This window comes from Boleophthalmus pectinirostris, unplaced genomic scaffold (assembly GCF_026225935.1).
Source record: "Boleophthalmus pectinirostris isolate CB_2022bp ecotype Guang Dong unplaced genomic scaffold, ASM2622593v1 HiC_scaffold_15, whole genome shotgun sequence".
Classification (NCBI taxonomy): Eukaryota; Metazoa; Chordata; class Actinopteri; order Gobiiformes; family Gobiidae; genus Boleophthalmus; species Boleophthalmus pectinirostris.
This window is the reverse complement of record NW_026571070.1, coordinates 13,058,873-13,084,266: the sequence shown is the minus strand read 5'-3', so window position 1 is coordinate 13,084,266 and position 25,394 is coordinate 13,058,873. Positions and strand designations below refer to the sequence as shown.

General features: G+C 38.2%; 1 protein-coding gene across 1 annotated transcript in view; it reads right to left on the bottom strand.

The window, feature by feature from the left end:
- The window catches only part of cnksr2a (connector enhancer of kinase suppressor of Ras 2a), a 136,253-nt gene that overhangs the window by 79,720 nt on the left and 31,139 nt on the right, over positions 1 to 25,394 (bottom strand). The window contains exons 2-3 of the mRNA XM_055150962.1: positions 17,492 to 17,655; positions 13,657 to 13,859 (exon numbers count right to left, since the gene is read on the bottom strand). Coding sequence (XP_055006937.1) covers positions 13,657 to 13,859; positions 17,492 to 17,655 — 367 coding nt within the window. The remainder of the gene's footprint in view (positions 1 to 13,656; positions 13,860 to 17,491; positions 17,656 to 25,394) is intronic.

Below are 25,394 nucleotides of genomic sequence, written 5' to 3'. Positions count from 1 at the left end.
TTGACATTTTCGTCTGACACTAAAAGGTACAATTTTATAAGCTCTGAACATTCACACCTCAGCAGGAAGCGTTGGCATGCTTCAGGAAACACGTACTGGCTTCTTGTCTTTCACATGTTTAAGATTCAATTTGCCACCAGCGAATCAATCTGTGATCTTAATATGCATGGATTCTGCAACAGGGAAGACTCTGCACTGTCAACCAGCCCTTAAAAAGCCATTTCCACTGAGCGCAGTCTCTTTAAGCCTATTTGAGAAGAGTAATGTTTATAAATGAGGGCCCAGGCATAGTCTGGGATAATAGACTATTCAGCAGTGAACAAGGTGCAGGTGATAAGCAACGCGCTAAAGCTAATGTGTGCGCTAATGATAGCACAGGGACTATAGTGTGAAAGTGTATCTCACAGATCCGTGCTCTACAGACACGGTTCATCTGATCTGAGTATGTGCCACTACTGTGTATAGGCATATTTTAAAGCTGCTCTGTGGAACTTTTCAGGCCATGGAGATGTAATTGTTTAGCAGTTATTTATATTTCACAGTTTAGACAAGCTTTAATGATCCACAAGGGGAATGTTTGGGAAAGATTTTCTCATTGCTAAAAAAAACGAGTTGGATGATTGATTCCTGCATGCTGTAATTGTGTCCTTAGGCAAGACACTAAACCCACATTGCCCATTATGAAAGAGGTGTGTGAGTGTTGGCTGATGCAGCAGATTGGCAGCCTCGCTTCAGTCAGTCTCTATAATAAATTTTGATCAGCACCTATGGCACTTCTTGACTAGTGAATTTCATGTCAAGTAAAAATATGACTCAATTCATATTAAAGGTGCATTGTGTGATTTTTCTGGTGGAGGATCCATCAAATGCTTTTCTTAATGTTATGGCTTTGTCTGGAATGTTTCACAGTATGACCACAGACCCTATATATGAGTGGACATAGCTGACGCACGAGCTGCCGCGTGCCAAACTGGAAGTGCACCAGAAGGCTCTTCCGGCACCTTCTGATTCTGGCTCCAATTGACTTACATTGGGATCTTGTCATCCTTCTCTCTGTAACTGCTGCTACGAGCCTCGTCATTTTGGTCTTAAAATTTTCATATTAACTAGCTCTACTTTTTTTTTTTCTTTTATCCATCAAAAAATCCTATTCAAAACATAGCGCCCGGCTCCAGATTCGCTCATGTAACCGTTAACATTGCGAGCCTCATTTGAGCGGTGCTGAACTCTATGGGTGACATCACACTCACTTAGTCCACTTCTTTTATACAGTCTATGGGTATGACCTAAATCTTCATGGAGACCAAAGTCCAAGTTACAGGTCACATCTGCAGAGAGAAAACCGTGTTCACAGTCAAAGTGCCTGTTTTTCTAGGTATTTTTGAGCTATAAAACTGCCTATACTTGAATAAATGTAAGGTAGAGCTGTTTAATGTCATACTCTGGACGTGCACCTTTAATAAAGTTCATTAATCTCACAATTGAAAAGTTCCAGTGTCTTCTGTCTCATCTCGCCACACTGCCCCCTATTGAACTTTTTCCTCTGCAGTATTGGGTGCTAATGGTCTGTTCCTTGTTGCCTGAGGTTAGACAGAGTAAATATAGCACACAGCCTGGATACTCTGACCCAAATCTCAGAAATATCTCCTACTGAGGCTGGGCCAGTTCAGATCTGGGTCTGTGGTACAGCAAAAAGGAGAGATGTCTGCGTATGTAAACCAACTGTGTCTAAGCGTCTCACTGGGTCTTTATCAATGAGGTCATCATGTTCATCGTTCACATTTTCCATACTATTATGTGATCAAAATATAGATAGCAGTATATAGGGTTTTTTTCAGGTATCGGCTTCCAAATTGATTCAGCCAATATCCTGGTTGGACATATAAACTGATGTAATACAACTGCTTACTGGTGATAGTTGGCCCAAAAAGTCTCATAAAGTTTGAATTTTTATTTATACAAAAGTTGTTCTGTAGCTACATAAAGCATTTGGATCAGTTTTGCTTTTTGTTTGTTATTTTTGTTTCAAAGGTGAATTGTAGCTTTTCTGATGGAGGGTCTGTCAAATACTCCACGGAGATGTTGCTACTTTGTCTGAAATGTTTCAGAATATGGCATTAAATCTTTCTATCACCACAGAGATCAAAACAGGCCAAGATACGGGTCAGATCTGTGAAAAGGCAATAAAACCACCTTCAACTGAATAAATGTAAGGCAGATCCGTTTAAAGTCATACTGTGGAACATTCAAAGCAGATAAATTACACACCCATAGAACCAAGAAGTTGACTGAGCCCCAACCGAAAAGTTACGCAGTGCACCTTTTCCAGAGACTGAAAATAGCATTTATTATATTAGTCTGTCCACATCTCCAAAGATCAAAATGCTCCGTTTCACCTTGCGATGTCATAAAGAAGTAGTTTTCAAGTTTACAGCTATCATTTACCTTTAGTTCAGTAGAGATTGGTAATTTCAGGGATTAAATTATCCAAATGATTCTTGTGAAGGTGAAAGGAGTTTAAAAACACAGTGGAGCACTTCATGTATCACCACAAGACATCACAAAGAACTCAGGCTAAATATGTAATGAATATGTTTGTGTGTTAAACATGTAGGACTGGAACAAAACAACTCCAGGTATGTTTTTGAGGAAATTTTGAGGAAACAACATCATAACATAATTAAGAAAACATAGTAATATGAGCCTTTTAAATAAGCATGTACTCTGTCTCAAAGCTTAGTGATGTTCTTCTTGCCTAAACAGTAATTAGTACAACAGTTGAATACATTGGAGGAGTGAGTCTGCAGAAAAGTATATTATGGTTTAACAGTAGACTGAAATCTGCTTGTATTCCGTTTTATTGAGCAGCCCTTTGATAACCCTGAGCTCGGAGCAGCTTTTGTGTTGAATCCTCTCATCTTCAGTCTGCCACAGTCAGGCTTTAGTTTCCTCTGGCTTTGCTGAACCAGACGAGATGAGATACAGAGGAAAAAGGTCACTATGACAAAACAGTAGATATGTTTTACAAAGGAAAAGATAGTTTCAAATAATAGTTCAAATATCTGGCAATAATCTTCATGATAGTCTTCATGATATTATAAACACAAGGTACTTTGTGTTTCTCTGGGGCTAGACATGCTAGGCACTGAGATCTCCAGTTACAACAGGCTCTGGAAGGGCATCTGATGTAAAAAAAAAAAAAAAAAACATGGTAATGTGGATACAGGAAGATTTCACAGTACTGCTAAACTATAATAAACTTTCTGCAGACTCACTCCTCCAGTGTATTCAACTTCTGTACCAATTAAAAGGACAGTTCAGAATTTTGGACATAGCGTCTCATTTTCTAGTGAGCCAGTGAGTGTTGGAGACGTGTGGAGACACTTTTTTAAATATTCCATCCAGTCCTTGTATTTGCAGAGGTCGCTGGTGCTAGGCTAGTGCATGTCAATGGCCATAGTTATCCTGTCACAAAAAACAGTCTTGCCACTAGACACCAAAACACCAGAAGCAAATGTATTATTACACCAGACTGTCGATGTAAATGTTTGTGTCAACAAAAATAAAACCAACCTTGCATTTGAAGGATTTATGTCTGAGCAGCAGCAGTGAGTTGTTCTTCCTGATAGAAAACTTGGCAGTGGCGGACTGATATAAGAGAAACTAGTCCCTCAACATGCGACAATTCATGCGATGCAAGGTTAGTTTTATTTCAAACATTATTCTACCAACACAGACAGTCTGGTGTGATAATAGATTTGTTTCGGGTGTTTTGTGGAGTGGGTAAGCCTGTTTTTAGTGGCAGGATAACTATGGCCATTGACATGCACTAGCCTAGCATCAGCGACCTCTGCAAATACAAGGACTGAATGGAATATGTGTCTTCACACATCTCCAACACTCTGGCTTACTAGGAAATGACACCCTATGTCCAAAATTTTGAACTGTCCCTTTAATGTTAAGGAAAAATGGTAAATGTTCACATTTTTATACAGCGCTTTTCCACCTTCAAGGCACTCAAAGCGCTTTACACCAAGGAACCACTCACCCATTCACGCACACATTTACACCCCAGAGTACGCAGACACTAGAGGCGAGGTGGGTTAAGTGTCCTGCCCAAGGACACAAAGACAGCATTCATCTGTGGAAAGTGGAATCGCACCGTCAACCTGTGGGTCAGTAGATCTAAACACTCAACCACCTCAAAGAAGATCATTAGTAAGCTTTTGAGATAGAACACATGCTTAAACACATTTTTGCATGGTTTTAGGTTCTTGTTTCAAAGGTACACTATGTAACTTTTCTGCTTGTCTCCATGGAGATGCTACTGCTTTAAAGCGACCCATGATAAAGAAGCAAATATAGACAAATAAAAATGTGAACACTTCTTAATTCATATAAGAAGAAAACTCAAGCCAGTAGTAACCTGCAATCTGAGTTGAGATGCACTATGTAACTCGCTTGTTTCCATAGTGATGTTATTTCTATGCCTGGGATGCTCATGAGTATGGCATTAAATTTATCTGTCTTTCTAATTGACTTTACACTGGAAAACTGTCATTTGTCTCTGTAACTGCTGCTGTGAGTCTCCTCATTTTGGTCTTAAAATGTTTGTATTAACTCGCTCTACATGACCCTGGTGTTTTTATTTTGCCACATTTTGTACATAAGTAAATCCCTTTTCCTAATATGGACCTGGCTCTAAATTTTGGTCCGACAACTGCTAGCCTTGTGAGACTCATTTGACTGGAGCCGAATGCAACACTCCCTTAGTCCACTTCTTTATACAGTCTATGCTTTTTACTGAAAGGTTAGCCTCATTTGATACTGAGAATGAACGATTATCAGTGATTTGTCTGCATGGAACTTTGCATTACAAACTTGGTTTCACTTTTTAGTATACAAAACAATTATATTATTGTATTAAAAAGTTTAATTAGTTTGGTTTAATTAGCTGTGTTCCTGGTTACGGAGACTTGTGGGTTTAGACTTGTGATGTGGTTTTGAACAAGGAGGGTTTGAATAGAGCCTAGGAGACTGCAAGATCACACACAAATGATTCATAACACCACTCCAGACATACTTTTGATGAGGGAACAACATTATAACACGGTATAAAGCTCCAGAAAGTTCATAATACCCCCAGGTCCTATATTGCACAAAACTGACTCTTCTGAGCTTTAAGGCAATTTATAATGTTGTTATTTCATCAGAAACATCCACACAGTTGTGCTTGGTTTCAGTCACAAATGTTTCAGTAACCATTTATTATTTGTCTGCATCTTCAGAGCTCAAAATGCTCTGTTCCACCTTGTGATGTCATGTAGTGATTCCATGTTAACACCAACCTTTTAGTTTTTGTGCAGTAGAGATTGGCCATTCCAAGTTTGAAATCACCCAAATGATTCTAGTGAAGGTGTATGGAGTTTAAAAACACAGTACATACAGTAATTACCACATAACATCACAAGGTGTTTTCCATTTGAGAGAAGAACTAGAAATGCAGAATTTGTGTGTGAATGAAACAAAACACAGCTCCGGGTATGTTTTTGATGAGGAAACAGAAAATAGCTTAATACGAGCCCTTTCATAAATTCCAACATTTATAGTGTATTTTGTTAGATTAAGCCTAGATAATAAAACACAGACTATAAATAATGTAAAATAAGTGCTTCCCGGTTTCTTTAACATAGCCTGGAGTGAAATAATTCGAGTCTTTCAGCTAAACACAATTGTGAATAAACATAAGAAAATGATATGCAAATGAATGGTTGATTAAATTTAAATTATAATGCAATTGTAATGAGTGTTTACAAAGACATCTTGTATATCATATTCTAATCCAAACCAATTAGTCATTATTAAGCATACATATTTTAGCACCGTATAGCCTGCATGCTTATGAATATTTTAAAGGAATTATATTAAAATTGACTCTTGTGAACTTTAAACGTGATACAGGCCGTTTAGATAGAAGATTTTAATGCGTTGGAACATAGTATATTCAGCTAAATGTTAAAACAAAGTTAGAGCCCTGATTTCTATTCCAAACTCTCATCTGAATCCGTGACAGATACAGCTCTCCGTGCTCATATTAATCCACGGGAAAGTGGTTTTCTAATGTGCACATAATTAGGGGGCAAAATGTCCATTGAATTACAAATGCGGCGCGAGTATTTTCATCATAGTACAACTCAATGTGCAAATTAAAAATACTGAAAAAGTCTCGACGTTTAGCCTTTAATCTTCTCCTCCTCTTATTTTAGGACATGAGAAGACTACGCAATGTCTCGGGCCATTCAGATAGAAATTATACTTTTACAATGCTAATATTTCACGTCTCTTTCCTCAATGGTCCATTAAAAAGGCGCCGAAAATCATAGCTCATTTCCAGAGACGTTTTATGCTAATTCTGCACTGTTTCAAATCCTTAAGAAGGTTTGATTGTGAAGGTCTTTTTGCCATCTGCTTCATAGATTCTCCCTATAGTCTGGTCTTATCATAATATTAAATGTAACTGTCATAACACTGGCCCTAATTATAGCGTCAGATGAGCAGTGTAAGGGTTTTTATCAATGACAGTGAATCAATCAATAAGATTTATGCATTCAATGTTGCTTCCTACGCCACAGCACAGCGGCGATTTAAAGGAGCACTATGCAACTTTTCTAGGGGGAGGATCTGCAACCTGATTGTTTCCATGGAGATGTTAATTCGTTGCCTGGAATGTTCTGTGTGGCTTTAAAAGTGTAAGTGTAAGAGCCCATATTACTCTATCTTCAATTACTCTATCCAAGTATAAACAAGAGTCCAAACTCGAACAAATAACGGGCTTCAGGAAGAAAATGAGTAAATGAATAAGGCAAATATTGTTGTGTGATATGATTAATTGAGATTAATTAATTACAAAGCATGTATTTAATTAGATTATTTTTTTTTATCAAGTCTCTCCCCTATTATAATGTTATTTTCTCATCACCTTGAGTTGTTTCGTTTCATTCACACATGTACACCTTCACTTGCTTCAGTTGGATAATTTTAGCTCTGGAACTGCTAATCTCTACTGAACTAAAGGTAAACGGTAGCTGTTAATTTGAAAACTACCGCTACATGATATCACACGGCGGTGCAGAGCATTTTGAGGTTTGGAGATGTAGAACATGTGTGAATGAAACAAAACACAACTCCAGCTATGTTTTTGAGTTGGGCCCTGTCCACACTAGTACATATTTGAGTCATTTTCGTTGCGGATGCAGTGTTTGTCCACACTAATCCGATTGAAAAGGGTTCCAGAGACGAAACGATCTGGTGCCGCCAGCTCCCACGACTTCATCTGAGTACTGATCTGATCCAGCATTGTGTGGATGCCTGAAAACACTGATATGCTGACATAGGTCTGTGCACAGTGAAGTAATTCACCGCCAAAGCGCTAAGTGGCTAGAATATATGTCCATTCATATATACATCTATGTGGTCTCTGTGTATGACCTGCAGACGTATAATCTCTGAAAAGTTTAACATGAATCATATCCAACGTGATAGAAGCACAGAACAGTCTCACCATCAGCAGAACACCCCTCTGTCACAGAAAGAACACATATATGCCATTGAGTCATGTCCTTTAGTCCGACAGAAGCTGAACCACATCAGCGCACAACAGCAAGTTGTTTTTTGATCGCTTAGATTATGCAAATTAGCCATGTGGTTTTAAGTTTTGTTTCTGTAAAACGTAAACAAATATGCTCAAAGCTGTGTGGATAGGGAAGGCTTGAGGACACAGAAACGACGTGTCTGGAGGCAGATCGTTTCCGATACGGTGATACGGTGATATGCGGATTCGTTTCAGTGTACACGGAGTCTTGGTAACAACATTCTAACATGGTTTAAAGCTCACAGGAATTAATTTTGCATAATATAGGACCATGACCATATAGGTCCATAAACACAAGCAAGTAATGCAACCAGGTCAAGTTACAGGTCAGATCTGGGGAGAATTGACTTATAAGAAGGTGTTATTTGAGGAATAAAATACCTGTAGTAATAAATAAGATAGACATATTTAACGCCAAGGAATCCCCACCTCCACATCCGCCAGAAACCAGCCTCTTTCCTCACCACAATCTCTCACCATATTCAAAGGTAAAATGAATAAAGTGTCTTGCTCCAAAACACAACAACAGTGATTCAACAGATACAAGAATCTAAACAGAGTACATTTCATAACACTGTACTTGACTTGTTGTGTATTACCTCCCAAATAGGTTTAAATAATAACACCATACAGCAGCTTGACCATGTGGTTCTGTGTTAGAAGTGGCTACATCTCTCGTTTTCTTATTGTCATTTTGCCATTTACAGTTGGATCAAGTGTGTGGGCGATGTCGTGTCTGTAACTGTGTGTAGTTTTGCGCAGACCAGGTGTGCGTTTGTGTGGGTGGATATTTATCACACAGTGGAGGCTGGAATGGCTGTACACATAGGGACACACTATAGGGACCTTTTCCTTCGAGGGGACCGTAATTAAAGTCCCAGAGGAAAATTCTTAAAAATGTTATAATTTATAATCATGCTTTTAAAGATGTGAGTTCATTCCTGTCGAGTTAGCGCTTAGGTAAGGTTGGCCACGTAGCAATAATGTTTAATGATGCACTATGGACCTTTCTGGTGAAGGTTTGTCACCATCTTGTCTCCATGGAGATTAATATTCCACATCATGTATTTTCGTGGAGACAAGCAGGAGAAACCAACCAGCAAAGTTACAGGTCACAGTAAAAACATTATATATTAAATTATCATGTATTATTCAGATATAAAAACACTCTGAATAGAGATTAGATTAGAGATTAGTTAGTAGATTAGTTTAACGCCATACTGTGGAACATGGTGAGCAAAGCAATAACATCTGCATAGAAACAAGCAGGTGACACTCCACCAGAAATGTTACATAGTGCACCTTTAACCATTGCTACTACATATCGCAACTTTAAGATTACGTTCTATCTCAGTAAATTATGTAAGTATTGAGGCACAGTATTGGAACATTTTGTGATATGGCTGTTAAGAACTGTGATATTGATATTACTGCAATAATTTAGTATAATTTTACACTCAATAACTTCAGTTATAATAAAATAAAAAGTACATGCTTTAATTTACTACTGAAACTCAATATATAAATATTTAACACAGAAAAACTGAGACTAAATCAAGGCTAATTTTGGACTTAATACAGAAAATCAATAATAAAATCAGCTTTTCTTAACCTATTATTTTTAACAAACATTGCAGTGCCTTGGTGTCATTCTGATATATATGTGTGTGCTTGTGTATATGTGTATACATAAGCAGGGGCAGACTATGTCACTTTGCGCACCACTGCGCATGTCTCCTGCAGAAAGAGGATTTCAGCAGATTTCAGGCTCTCCTGGGGGTGGGACTAGTTGTATCAATCAGGTATTGATGTCCAGCTTCTGAAGTTTGAGACATTTCTTCTCTTCCTTTACATATTCATATGGGTCATTAAAACTCACTGAGATTAACACTCACTAATGTTAGTTTAGCATTCTATCTTATTTTATCACATGGCGATAAACTGTTTCAGTGCTGACACCAGCACTAGCTAATGTTGTGACATCACGTTAACCGCAGCCGACAGCGAAGCTCAGGGGTATATGAGTGTTTATGTGTGTGTGTGTACATAAGGTGGGGTATATGTGTGTGTGCATATGTATATGTGTAGAGGTGTGTGTACATATAACAGAGGTATATGTGTGTACGTGTGTGTGTGTGTGCGTGTGTGTGTACATAAGATGCGGTATATGTGTGTGTGTGTATGTGTGTGTGTGTGTATGTGTGTACATAAGCTGGGGTATATGTGTTGGTGCGGGGGAGTTCCTGCGGTGCGCCCTGTTCACTCTTTGTTGCATTTATCGTGGTCTCGCTTTGGCCCGAGGAGCAGCGTGGGTGTATGGCATTTTCAAACTGATGTCAAAGACCTTCAAGTGTGCTAAGATCGTGTCGTGTAAGAAAAGGAGGGATGGGGAGAGAAGGACAGAGAGTAAGGAATAGAGAGAGGAGAGAGAGGAGAAAAATAAATAGGTAAGATAGAGAATGGGTTAGAAAGAAAAATACAGAGGAGCGGAAAAGAGCAGAGAGAGAGAAAGAGACAAAATGAATGAGAAGAGAGGGAGAAGAGGAGAAAAGAAGGGACAGTATTTGTGAGATAAATAAAAGCATAAACAGAGGAAATATAGGGAGACGGAAGAGAGAGGGAGGTAGAATGAAAGAAGAAGGAGACAATAATGGAGAGAAAGCTAGAGCAAAAAGAAGAGTGAGAAGAGAAGAAGAGACAAAAAGAGGGTGACTGAGAGACAAATTGCAGATCAATAGAGGTAAGAGAGAGACAAAGAGCGAGAGACTGAGGGGGAATGAGCAAATGAGAGAAAGAATGAAAGGAACAGAAAAAGACGATGAGAAAAAAGGGGGTAATGAAGTAAAGGAGAAGATAAAATAAAAAAGAGATAAGAGGAAAACAATGGTAGTGAGAGTGAGGGAGAATCAGAAAAGACAAAAATACAGAGAATAGAACGAGAAAAACAGAGAGGGAGAGATAGAGACAGACAAGAGGGAGGAACTGAGGGGAAGAAAACAGAAAAGGAAAGATGAGAAAAAAGAGGGTAATGAAATAAAGGAGAAGATAAAATACTAGTAAGAGAGAGAAGAGAGAAAAACAATGTGTGTGTGAGAGGAAGAGAGAGAAACAGACAGAGAGGGAGGAAGAATGAGAGGAGAGACAGAAAGAGAAAAATAGACAGAGCAGAAAAAGAAAAAACAGAGAGAGGGAGAGAGAAAGGGAGGAAACTGAGTAAATGAGAAGAGGAAATACGAGAGAGATAAAAGCGAAAGGATGGGGAGAGAGAGAGAGAGAGAGAGAGAGAGGGAAAGAAAAAAACAGATTGATAGAGCAGACAGAAAGAGGGAGGAAGAATGAGAGGAGAGATATAAAGACAAAAATAGACTGAATAGGAAGAGAAAAACAAAAAGAGAGTTGGTGATAGCGCAGTACACGACCAAGAAAGAGTGTGTGGCATTATGGTTTTGGAATGAGACATTAATTTTGACATGACAAAAGAGAGAGGAGGAGAAAAGGGAGGAAGAGAGAAAAGGGAGAAATAAAGGGATGAGACATAGGAAACGAGAGATAGATAGAGAAGACAGAGAGATACTTTGGGAAATATTATAAATGGAGAGAGATGGAGAAAGAAGGACAGAGAGAGAGAAAAAGAGAGAAGACGGCGAACAGAGAGAGGGAGAAAGAATGATAAGCGAGACAGAAAGACAAAAATAGACTGAATAAAAAAGAGAAAAACAGAGGGAGGGAGGTAGAGAGAGTGGGGGGAAAAGTGCAGTACACGACCAAGAGTGTGTGACATTATGGTTTTGGAATAAGACATTTTTCAAAACATGACAACGGAGAAAACAGTAGAGGGAATCGCAACAGCACACAGCATCCATCTACTGCTCTGTGCAATGTGCCTTTAATGATGCTTTAGTTTTTGATTTATAATGCACAGTTTTCTTGCACACTACAGTAACAGAACATATCCTAATTGAGTTCACTACTTGTTAAAAAGGATAAAAATACCATGTCTGGATTTTAAAGGTGCACTATGTAACTTTTTGGTTGGGTGGATATGTCACTGCTGCTCTGGTTCGTTCCACAGTGACATTAAACAGCTCTACCTTACGTTTATTCAATTACAGGTGGTTTTAGAGCTCAAAAATACCTAGAAAAACCATGAACGGAGGTGCCTCTCCACAGATCTGACTTGTGACTTGGTCTGGTTTGTTTTCTATGAAGATAGAAAGGTTTAATACCATACTGTGAAATATTCCAGACAAAGTAATAACATGGAGAAAAGAATTTGACAGAACCTACACAAAAAAAGTTACACAATGCACCAAAATAACATGTTTTGAGTAAGGCGAAATGATTTCGGAAAGTACTGCGATTGCCACTAGACTTGCAATTTGTGTTTTAACAATAGGATTCTGTTCTAAGTTTAAAACGCAACCAGAAGAACTGACAAAAAGACTGAAATATGAACCCATAAACAAATACAAGAATCACATTTCAGAACATGTTTGTACAGATCTAAACTACAGGGTTAGACGAGATATGTTGTTATTTGTGGAGAATACTTAAAACTAAAAATAAAAAAAAACTTTTAAATATTGCAGCCTTGCTACCTTTGTGATTTGTTGATTCAAATTGCGATTTTGATTCTATTTTGATCTTGTATCCCTAGATTAGTGGATTCAGATTTCCAACATGCTCCAATCTTTTAGTTTTTTACTTGTGTCCTTAGGCAAGGCACTTCACCCACATTGCCTAGTATGAATGTGGCCCATGTTTGAGTGTTGGTAGTGGTCAGAGGGACCGATGGCACAGATTGGAAGCCTCTCTTTTGTCAATCTGCCCCAAGTCATCTGTGGTTACAATAGTAGCTTACCACCACTGAGTTTGGAGTGAATGAATGATTAATGCTCTGTAAAATGTCTTTGAGTGTCTAAAAAAGCACTATATTAAATCTGATCCTTTTCTTTTTTTCAATATGTTCTAAATTCAAGCAAAAGTATTCATCAATCAGAGAGGTGTGTGCAATTAATAAAAAATTTAATCCAATCAATCCCAAATAGTGCCAATTCTCAGCAGTTCTACTTTTGTGGATTGCAGAGGAAATTAAATTGTAGCTTTTGTGATTTGCTAATTGCTAATTTCTATCAGATTTCGATTAATCGTAGAGCCCCAGTCTTGACATAAGTTTCTGATTGTTTCTGTGTATCGACGTTGGACAGTTCAATTAGGGACAGTCAGAGGACACTTAGCATGCCGAATTTGTAACACCTCTTAAACTGATTTATATTTGGCTTTCCCGTAGTCTCTGTTATCAAAGACAAAGGGTCATTTTAGATCGGCAAGAATTCAATCAACTGAAAAAGGTAGTGTACAAGTGAATAAATCAAATCAAATAGGCCAGTGAATGTTGAGTCTCTCTGCTTAGAAGTGAAATCGTGTTTGACAAAAATAGTGTGAGGTACGTTTTATGAATAAAAATACGCTTGGCAAGACTTAAAAAGACAAAACATGAATTGAATCTGTCATCGGTGTAAATTATTTGCTGTCACTTTTCATTAGACTTCACATGAAAGACCTGGTTTGATTTGTAACATTAAAAGGCGTTCAACCTAACTTCCACATTGGGGGTCCGTCACAGTCTTGTTTCTATGGATATGTCAACGCTCTGCTTCAAATGTTCCACAGTATGACATTAAACAGATCTGTCTTGCATTTATTCAGTTGTATGTGGTTTTATTGCTTAAAAATGACAGGGAAAGAACATGTAAACACCACATAAAAGCCTCCACTCAAACCCAGGAGCCTCTTGCTGTGAGGTTGAGTGCTATGGTGCCGCTCATGATACAATATGGAGAAATCACATTTGCATATTTGATACTTGCTGACATAAACTGAAGAGGAAATGTCACAGATACATGTATGTTTTTGATGATGTAAACAGTATTATACAAGCAAGATAAACAAAATTAACATTTAGCTAAAACATATAGGCCCTTGACTTGTCCCTAGACCCTTACCTGTCAAGCCAGGCCAGCAGACTCTTGGCAGCGGTGATGAGGTCGACCACGGAGGTCAAAAGGTCATTGGGCAGCCTCCGGGACGTCCTGCTCTCTGACTGGCTGCTGCGACGCCGACCCGAAATAAAGTTTTGGAGATTTTTGGCCGAAGCTCCGAGTTTGTGAGCAAGAGTCCGCACGCTCTCTGTCTCCAGACCAGAATTCTGAAAAAAAATCAATAGAAAGTAAATAAAAGCCTTAAAGTTTTATCTTCCATTTAAAGGAAACATATTTTGCTTGTGTCTGTTATATTACACTCTATGGCCCCCATGGATCATTATGTTATGATTTGTACAATTTAAAGTACAATATTCATCTAAAACAGACTAATAAAAGAAACACACATGCACGACTCGCATGAGAAAACTGCGGTGCCCCATGGGAACAAACGTCATCATCACAGTGAAGCGCTGTGTAGCTGTCGGCATCTCCAGTGGATAGCTGCACATCACAGGATTCCTACAGGTTTCTTAAATTAGTTAAATTCAAGACTTTTTAAGACCTTTTAAGACCATTTATATAAAAACTTAACACCTATTTCACGGCCTATTTCATAGCCCTACTGGCAAAAAAAAAAAAAATTCTTGAATTTGTGTTCATTTATTTCTCAAACAAAGGAATATGGGGGAGTAGAGACTCTTCCGCATAGCTGCAGTATGAAATGGGTCACTTTTTTTAACGTAAAACCAACGTTAAAAAAACAAGATAGCTTTTTATGCTTTTCTGCTTAGCTTGTTGCTTATGGTGCTGTAGCATGTGATCTTCAGTGACGTGTTTGGAGGATTCTCAATTATTGTTTCTGCCACTCTTTATTTAAGCTACGTTATTTAACCAAATAATGGCGGTTAACAAATTAAACTTTTGAGGAGAAATGTGATATGGAGAAGTTACATACTTCACAAATTTTAATACTTGGATATAAAAATTTAAGACTTTTTCAAGTGTTTTTAAGGTATTATTTCTAAATTCAATGCTTTTAAGGCTTTTTAAAATACTGCGGGAACTCTGCCTCATGCCGATTTTTTTTTTCATTTGTACCAAAATGACTCCGTGATGGTGCCAAATCCTAAGAGTATCACCAATAAAGACAATAAAGTTTGAGAAGGAAGTAAGTCCAGCTGGTAGCGGTGAAAATGGCATCTTGAAAATAAGTGATTAAAAATTGATCAAGACTAATTAAAAGTCGATTTGCTTAATAAGTCTGCTTTAAGGCTACATCTGTCTTTGCAATTCAAGTACAGTTTTAACAGTTTTGTTTTTCTTTGCACTATTCAAAACTTTTAAAATACAGTGACCCACTTCTACTGCAGAGTTTTGTCGTACTTCCTGTCTCCTGCTGCACATTCAACTGTAGGAAGAAACAGCAAGAGGAGCGTACTTCCAACTTTGGGAGAGTGAAAGAAAGCGATATCCCCTGCTGTTTTTGACTATAATCTATTCATAAAAAAATACTGTGCTAAAAATGAAATATATTACAACAATATCAAAAGCATTTCTGTATAATCTTTCAGGCTCTACAGAATGTCACAAAACATAATGCATTTTAACTGCTTTCCAATCTCTCCAATAATTATATAATTAAATACAAATGACTGATTTAAAAGTTAATCCAATTTTTGGCAGACACCATGATTTTCAAGTGAAATGTGTTTAGACTTGTAATTCATTTCCACATTTGACAGTAACATGCTCATTCTTTAATAAAACAAGGCAAAAAAGCGTATTTATCTCGCTAATTGTAACTCCTCTTGTTGTTGCTGTAATTTCAGAAGGAGCACAGGATTTATCTGTCATAGTTTCCACATCACATATTTAATAATGTAGCGTCTGTAAGAGGATTTATTATAGCTTTTAACTTATCCGCGTTGGCATTAGCAGAGTGACAGTGGCGATTTATGTGTGTCTTTGTTAGTCTTGAGCTGTGTATTTTATTCCTTTGGCTGTAAACAAGGTTAATGAGTGTCTACACAGAGTAGTATTAAACAAACAGAGCAAAGAGTCCACTGAAAACATAAAGACCTCCACCCTCAAGAAGCATAGTGACACCATAAACCAGAGGGAGGGGGAAGTATCCTTAATCTGTACAGTGAAATTACTTTGAAATACAATGAGGGAGCACTGTAACTGAAATAGATTTAGTCATGTCAAAGTAAAATTATAATTTAAAGGTGCACTGTGTAACTTTTCAGGTCGACAGTCCACCACCTACCGTAGTTTTTCGGACTATAAGTCGCTCCAGCCAAAAAATGTGTAATGAAGAAGAAAAAAACATATATAAGTCGCACCAAACTATAAGTCTCACTTTTTGGGGGAAATTTACTGTATGAAATTAGAGACCAGGAAACGATATTTCATCTTGAAAGGCAAATTATAGTAATATAACAATAGGATATCGAACAACAGGCTGTTAACGTGACATATTAAGAGTTATTCAGATAACTATAGCACAGACAACATAACAAGTTTGTCCAAACTCTCCATCTCACTCCAAATCACTAAATCCAGTGATTTCTTCATCCTCACTGTCACTTTTGACCAACTCTGCAACATCCGGAGGTAAACAGAGCGCCGCTTCCTCTTTTGTGTAGCTTTTGTCAGACTCAGAATCAGTTCCAGTTAGAATTATTCCGGCCTTTTTGAATCCCGACAGGATGGTTCAGTTGTCAGTAAAGTCCAGGCTTTGTTCCATCCATTCAATGACTTCCACGAAAGTTGCATGGTGCACCCTCCCGGTTACCATGAAGCTGTGTTCTCCATCCCCGTCGTTTCGCCAGTCCTTCACAAGTTTCTCGCTCACTCCAAACATTCTTTCTGCTGCACGATTACCGTTTTCGGCTAAATATTTCACTACTTGCAGCAGGACACATGCAGGAGACATGCGCAATGTTCCAAGTGACAGATGTACAGAAGCAATAGGAGCAGCAGATACTGACACAAAAGCCTTGAGCGCCCTCTCGAGGCTGTCAGTGTGAAAATGTTACCATATAAGCCCCCCGGAGTATAAGTCGCAGGACCACCCAAACCATGAAAAAAAGTGCAACTTACAGTCTGAAAAATATGGTAACTGTCTCCATGGAGATGTAACTGCTTTGCCGGGAATGTCCTACAGTATGCCATAAAACCTAACCTAAAATCTATCTTACGTTAAGTAAATCACAGATATTTTTATTGCTTAAAAATAATTGGCATTGTCCGCAGATCTGACCTGTAATTGGGCCTTGTGCACTGTGTAACTTTTCTCATACCTGCTTGTCTTCTTGGTGATCTCAATGTTTGTCCTTTAATGTTCCACAGTATGGAATTTAACTTCTCGATCTTATTGCGTTTTCAATTACAAATGTTTTTATTGCTTAATACTGAGCAAATATGGCAGCACTTGCTTATTTCTGTAAGTTTAATGCCATACTGTGGAACATTACAGGCAAAGCAATAATGTTACCATGAACTGCTTGAGAAAGAAAAAGCCCGACCAGAGACAGGAGTTGAGAATTAGCAGCAGCTACACAATCTATACGTCGCATCAGCTGCATACTCTGCTCGTGACTATGTACGGCTGCATTGTCCCGGTCAAATAAATAAATAAATAAATAAAATCTATAAAGGGAGGCAGACCAGAAAAGTTACACAACACAGTTTTGAAGATGGTATAAGGAGGATTACATTACTTGCACAAAGCATGTACATTTTCTATAAACATTTGTCTGTTTTAGTGTTTAATGTGGAACCTAAAAAAGCTTTGAAAACCCGTCAGAATAAGATAAACCCTGTAAAAGTTAACCATGGTATTCCCACTCACCAGAGCACAGAGCAGGTCCACGGCCTCCAGGATGAGTTCCTGGTGTCCGATTCGGGAGACTCCCAGTTCCTCGAGCTCGGCGTGGCTGATCCGGAGCAGTCTGTCTCCACTCACCCCTCCCCTCTCAAACACGCCCACGTACTGCTGCAGACAGTCATCCAGACCTGCGAAAAAACACACAAAAACAGGTGAAGTCTTAAGGTTCATGTTACAGGTCAGATCCGTGGAGAGGTGAGCCCGCTTACAACAGGAATCCAGGCTTTACAAGGTATTTTGGAGCACTAAAAAGAGGATAGATATGTTTAATACTGTGGAACATTCCAGGCACAAGCATCTTTAAAGTTCTCAGAGCCAGTTAACCTAATGTTAGCCCCATATTCATGTAAGATGCACTGTAAACCAACATACCAACATTTATTTCAATTAATTTGTTTGATCATAGCAATTACAATAAGAAAAAAGGAAACATACGGCTCAGGAACCAACTCAAAGCTCGATTTATTCATACCTATTACAACCTAATTTCCAGCAGGAGCAACGCACACAATCCTCCATAATCTAATATTTGTATTGTTTCGGTTCACGGCTTATCTGTGTCTGACACCAGAAGATGACTTCCTGTGCTGCCTGCTTATCTTTTTACTGTTTTACAACATAAATCTATGGATTAAACACGTCTTGCAACTAATAACTAAAAGTAACTCGAGATTTCTAGATCAAGCAACTTTATTCTATTTAATTCTACTTACTTAGTTATATTACTGTGCTTCCAAAAACTGATTACAACTTCCCAACACTGGAAGTACAAAGGAATATTTTTATTGTGCATAAAAAGATGACAAATTAACTTTTGTTGCAACTTGACTTGTCCGCAAAGCAAAACATAACACCACTGAAATGTTATTTATAGATTAATCCTAACCCTAGCATAAAATTAAGTCCTTAGAGCAAGAATATTAACTAAAAATCCAATTAGCCTCGTCTCTGTCTTTCTTGTTTCCGTCACGGTCACATTTGCGTAGCTTTATACTGTCGTCCAAACCTGCAAACCACAAAAGCACAGGTTACTGGAGTTACTGATGTGATGCAGACGCAAATTGCCTGAGAAATAAGATCACGACCGCAATAAAACTAAATTGATTTTGTTCATCTGCAGCAGTGGAAGCAAAGCGCTGTGTTTGCTGACAGGGAAATGTGAAATGATTTGGAGCAGTACTTTTTACATTCTATTTGCACTCCTGCCCTCAGAACTATTGCCCCCAAAGCAAGAAACTGAAATCTCCACACATGAATGGTCTCAGAAAAAGTCATCATGTTCCAATTTGTGTCATGGTCCTTGCTTGCTCTGTTATACAATCATAGTCAACCATCTATAGAGCAACAATGTGGATACTAACCAAGATTTTGACAATTTACAAACAAACAAACCAAAAGGTGAGGCACAGTTAGTAATAAAATACCAAATATTGAAACTGTTGTGATTATTTTACACTGCACAATAGCACCCCAAGAGGACCATCTGTGAATCACATCTTTGAAGAGGCAAAATATCAGTTTTTTCCCCATTAATTCACTTTATTTAGTAAGTTGCACTGCCAGTTGCAAGTTGCACTGTAAGTGAGCACTGCCAATGTCATTCGTGCTGTTTTGCATGGCGCTGTTGATCTTTACAGCAAATAGGTTCTTTATCAGGGTGTCAAACATATGGCCCAGGGGCCGGATCCAGCCCCCCAAGACCTTTAATCTGGCCCTCGGCTGATTTTCTACTTAAATATTTTTATTATATTTTCTATTAAAATATTGGTCATTTTCTGCGGTGCTTATCATAGCAGCGTCTCCAGCGCCTCTGTGCGTGGCCCCTCCCACCAGAGCAGCACAAATGGAGACTTGTCTCTATCCAAACACTCTTAAAGGACGATCGTTTTGACTGTTGACCGTGACACCCTCATCAGCAAAATGTCAAAAATGAGAAAAGTGGACGCCGAGTGCAGGATTTTCCAAGAAAAATTTACTTATTTCTATTTGCATACAAGTTAATGTTAAAACATTGTGTTGAAATCTCATTTTTCTTAAAGTTTCAAGTTGTTCATAATATAATATTTTGTAAAAGAAAGAATTCATCAATTAAAAAAGCTTTCTGTAATAGATTTGCTTTTCTCTGCACAAATATTTGAACTTATTGCTGTTTTTGGGGTATATATGCCATGGGTTTTCTGATTCGGCTTCATTGGGATCAAAGTAGGTTGGATACGGCCCTGGGACCAAAATGAGTTTGACACCCCTGTTCTATATGGACTACCAAACCGTTTTGAAGCCTCTTCTAAAACTGAAAACCCAAAACATGCTACATAGGTCTCGAGGAAGAATAGCTGATAGCTAAGGTCAATTAAATACAATCAATCAATTAACCGGCCCAGGGACGACAGGTGGAAATTAGCACTGGTGCTACAACCTGGTACAATGCATCTGAATTGCATGTGTCAATAATATGCTGAATACAAATTAAACTTCAGTGAATATAATCTCCATTCTGCTTTCTCCATTTTCAACCTGGTTTTGTAGGTAAGTTTTCCCCTTCATATACTTGGCAGGCTTTAGTATCTACCATAAAACATGCCATCAAATATTATGCCTTTTATAACAGTAAACAACATAAACCTTGCCTGTATTCGGCTTATTGGCCCCTGGATAGACGAGAGTAATCCTGCAGTACCTTCTTCTCTCCTTCCACCCCTGTGCAGCCAAGCCAGACACTTTAAATCCTGGATCAATGACACTGTATCCCTTGTTAAAACTGCAGCTTTTGGCTCTTAGTCCACAAGCACTTATCAGTTTTCCTTGCCACGTCTCTCCTCTGTCTCTGTCTGTAGAGAGGGACCCTTTTGTCTGCAGAGGTAGAACACAATTCAAGTTTTTACTGCACTGGCTTCCACTTTGGTTCAATATCTTTAAAGGTGCACTGTGTAACTTTTTGGCTGGGGGTACGTCACCTGGTTGTTTCTATGGATATGCCATTGCTCTGCCTAGAATATTCCAAAGTATGACATTAAACATTTCGACTTTACATTTATAAAATTACAAGTGGTTTCACAGCTTAAAAATACCTTGAAAAACAGGCGTTCTGAGTGTGAGCAGGTTGCCTTTTTACAGATCTGACCTGTAACTTGCTCTAGTTTGGCCTCCATGAAAATAGGAAGGTTTAATGCCATACTGTGAAACATTCCAGACAAAGTAATAACATCATCATCAATAACAATGGCAAAAAACATTTGACGGACCCTTCACCAGAAAAGTTAAAACAATACTGCAATGCACCTTGTAGCCCCACATGTGAATTATTAATATCAGCTATATATTTTCTGGCAAAATTATGTACTCAATTTACATATATTTAGGGTGACAACATTTTTAAGATAAAAAACTTAGACACCACCATTTTGTGGTGGTTGGTAATAATAAAACTGTATAAGGAAGTGCATAATAAAAGGTGCACTGTGTAACTTTTCTGGTAGAGGGCTGTCCTTAGCTTCTCTCCATGGTCATGCTGCCTGAAATGTTCCACAATATGGCATTACACATATTTATCTTTATAGAGGCAGCAGGTGATGCCATAGAGCCAAGTTACATGTCAGATCTGTGGAGAGGCAAGCCCACTCGGAGTAAGAATGCAAGTTTTTATGTCAACAAAAATCCATGTTATTGAATAAATGCAAGACTGATGCGTTTAATGCCACACTGGGACATTCAAGACAAAGCAACAACCTCTCCATAGAGACAAGCAGATGGGGGAACCTCTACCAAAAAGGTTAAAAGTGCACCTTTAAAAAAAAAATCTTGTTGAGTATATAATCTGAGGAACTTCAGTGTATCTTTGAGTATTTGGGCTAAATAAATGATAATATATTCCCCCATTTACTGTTGGCTGGTATCAAATTGGTCAAAAGCAGGGACAGCTGGGACCTGTCATACAAAACTGGGGCTGGGACTACATATATTTGCTCTGTGTATTCACTTTGAAAGATATTATTACATTATCATAGGGTGACCAGATTTTGCACATCAAAAACTGGGACACCCGGGTGTTTGAGTGCGGAAATGAGAGCGTACTTATTGTTCCACACTCATCCCATTCATTACTAACATGTGAGTCAGTATAGTCACATTTCCTCTGTGTTTTGGTCATTTTAAAGCAGCTTTTCAGTTTATGCCTCTCTTCACTGTTGGCAGGGATCAAACTGGTTAAAAATAGGGACACCTGGGACATTTCTAGTATAAAACTGGGACAAATCGCTGGTTTTGGATGAATCTGTTGAGACAGGGAACACAGGGCTCAAAACTGGGCCTGTCCTGAGTAAATAGAGGCGTCTGGTCACCTTACAATAACAACAACACAATGCAGAAGCTAAACTTGTAAGCTAAATTATAATTCAATGGGTAAAAACGTGTCAAAATGAAAACTGAATTGAAAACACAGTAACAAACAGCACGTTAGATAGTCAAAAAATAATGCCTACCCTTGTGTACAAAGTGAATTACCTGCCTGAAGTAAACCAAGGACAAAAGCGATTGTTGTTGTGATGGTAGCTCAAAATTAGGCTAACTGCTGCAAATGCTAAAAACACTGATGGCTTTGTAGGAAACTTACCAGCAAATAAAAAAAAAATAGCTATTACATTTTAGGTGGCAATGCTGTAGATACAATTTTATAAACCAGTAAGATAAGCAGTGAAGCAGCTGTAGGCATTTAGGAACCATATTTATAGGATACTGGTTCATCATAAGTAGAACATGAGCAGGTTATTTATTTTTGCGCCAGAGCACCCCTAGTGGTCAATTTATGTACAACAGCCATAGGTTTAAATTGTCATTAGACTATTCCAAATAAACTAGAATTGCTGCAATCCGATAAGTGAAAAAGCCAAACAAACTATTTTAAAGGTGCACTCTGACCAAGAATGTTAAACAGTATGGCATTAAACTATCTGTCGAGACTTAAAACCAGGGGGACAGGGCTTTCTCTGTGCCCCAAACGCCTGAATAGCCCCCAGAGTGGAATGTTTTAAGTCTCGTTTTAAGACCCACTTTTATTCTGTGACTTTTAACACTGCGTGACTTGTGTGGTCCTCTGTGTCTGTCATCCATCCATTCTTCCATCTATCCATCCATCTATCCATCCATCTATCCATCTATCTATTTATTTATTTCCTTATGAATAATTTATATTTTTTTTTATTTAATAATGTCTAATGTTAATTTCAACACTTTTATTTATTTATGTATTTATTTATTTATTATATTCATTTAAAAAATATTTTTAGCTGTATGCATTTTGACACTTTTTATTTATTTTTTTATTTATTTGATTTCTTTTTTTTTTTATGATTTACTGTCTTTTATTGCATTAATTTGTCTGTGCAGCAATTTGGAAACTATCATGTTTATAAAATGTGCTATATAAATAAAGTGGATCCATGAAGACAGGTGACATTAAATTGTTCATATTACAGGTCATATTATGAAGAATTGACCCGGCTTACATTAGAAATCTATGCTTTTCAGGGTATTTTGGAGTAATGAAACACCTGTAACTGAATGAAAGCAAGACAGATCTGTTTAATGCCATACTGTGGAATATTCCAGGGGCAAGCAGGTGCCAGTCTTCCCATCTGAAAAGTTACAAAGCAGTCCCCAGAGCCTATTAGTATCATGTCAAATTAAGCTGCTTTCCTTGTGTGTAAGATGCATTGTTAGCCAATATCCACAATGAACAATGAGATATTTTTATTCTGTATTTAAAAAGATGACTAATTATTGCTGCAACTTGACTTGTCAGCAAAGCAAAACATAACACCATGACTGTATTATTTATAGGTTAAAGTGTGAAATGAAGTCCCTAGAGCGAGAATATTAACTAAATGTCCAATTAGCCCTTTCTCTTTGTTTCTTGTTTCATACACTTCGCATGTGGGTAGTTTTATGCAGCGGTCAGCCTCTTTCCTAATTTGTGGTCTGTGTGGTTTTGTAACTGCTGAGTCAAAAGAAAATCCGATCAAACCGAGAAGGGCCCAAGCTGCGTATCCCCGGATCCCAAAACAATGAAGGAATCCGGACAGCCTAACCTCTGCACAAACGGCTAACTGGCAAACACAAGACTCGAACATGGTCTCAGCGGTGCAGGACTCTTGGCAATAAGCATCGATTTTAACCCAAGTCTCTGCTTTATAACAAACTCATCTATCATAACAGTCTAACAAAGATGGAGGGAAGAAAAGAGGAGGAAGAGGAAGAGGAGGAGGAGGAGGAGGAAGCAGGTGGAAAATTGCACACTCAAGACATTTGCATCCCACAAAAATGAATCTCTCAATTCAGTACAGAGCAGTGTGGCCTCTTTGTATCCTTCTCTGTTTTATTCATTCATATATTTTGAAGAAATGCAAAAATAATGTAAAGATAATGAACATATTTACAGTAATAGTCACAGTGTGTGTTTTAGGTAGGGCATCTGGCATAAACATGACTGCACACAAAGGCAGATTATGGCTGTAAAAAACATTAGATCATGGATTCACACTTCTACCTACTCAAATAAATGAATAAAAGTGATGAATGCTTTTGTTTACAGCAACTGGGTCATAAACTACCACTACATTTCTAGTACTAGCTCTACACAAACTGTCACAAATGGGTATGACAGGGAGGGTAATCAGGTTAAAAAACACACAAAAATGATAAAAGTAATCTCCATTTATGATTTATTAAATAGAAAATTGAATAACTAGAAAAGCACTCAGAGAGCGCAGACCTCCGTCAAGGACTACCCCAATTTTTTATATAAATTGCGATAAAATCAGTCTTCTGGATCAGATCCGGATCAGCCTTTGGAATATGAAAGAGGATCCCATTGTCCATCCCTGAGTCAAATTTCATGGGGTTTGGTCAATAATTAACCGAGATATTGAGAAACAAAATTTTTGGCCCCATTTACCACAATGTTAACTAAAATTTCAAAGTGATCCAGAATCCAGGATTTCTTCCGGATCACCCCCAAAATGAAATCAGTTCTTCCTTTTCACATTTCCAACAAATCCTGAAAATTTCATCAAAATCGGTCCATAACTTTTTGAGTTATGTTGCTAACAGACAAACAAACAAACAAACAAACAAACGAACAAACAGACAAACCCCGGCAAAAACATAACCTCCTTGGCGGAGGTAATAAACTGTTGTCTGCCTCCCTCAGGACTGAGAGGCTCCATCAGTGCTTATGCTGCCAGGTATGGGTCATTCACAGACGTCCAATTATCTTTATGGTTCACAGTAAAAGAAGAAGGTGACTAGGTTCAGCTGCAGTGCCATCCTCCTCCGTTGCATCCCACCCAGGAACCCACCATCCCTCCTTGATCCCAAACAAGCCGGACAAACCTCAGAACTTCCACTGGTAGGTTATGGAGAGACAGCTCCTCATCAAATAATGGTGAGTGCACTTCTTCGGTTCTCTTTTTTTCGGAATAACAGTTTTTCTGGCACATTTGGTATCCCTTCTTGATGGAATATGCTGTGATGCTGTACTTTTCACTCTTTTCTCAGCTCTGTGTCTCAGCCAAATGCCCCTTAGAGCATCTTATTTTACATATTTTTCCTAGGTTTGGCTTTCATTGCTGATCGCTTAGTTGTTGATTTGTCTTTATGGCCAACTCTGGTTTCTTGAATATCAGTTGCTGCATTTCTGGTCAGTAGATCTCTTAGGGATCTATACTTAAGTGAAGCAGTTTCTACTCTTTTTGTAGAGCAAATTCTCATCATCTGGATTCGAATGTCCAAGGAGCTTAAGCTCACAGTCACAAGTTGATAATCATAAGTGCACTATGTAACTTTTCTGTTTGTCTTCATAGAGATTTTACTG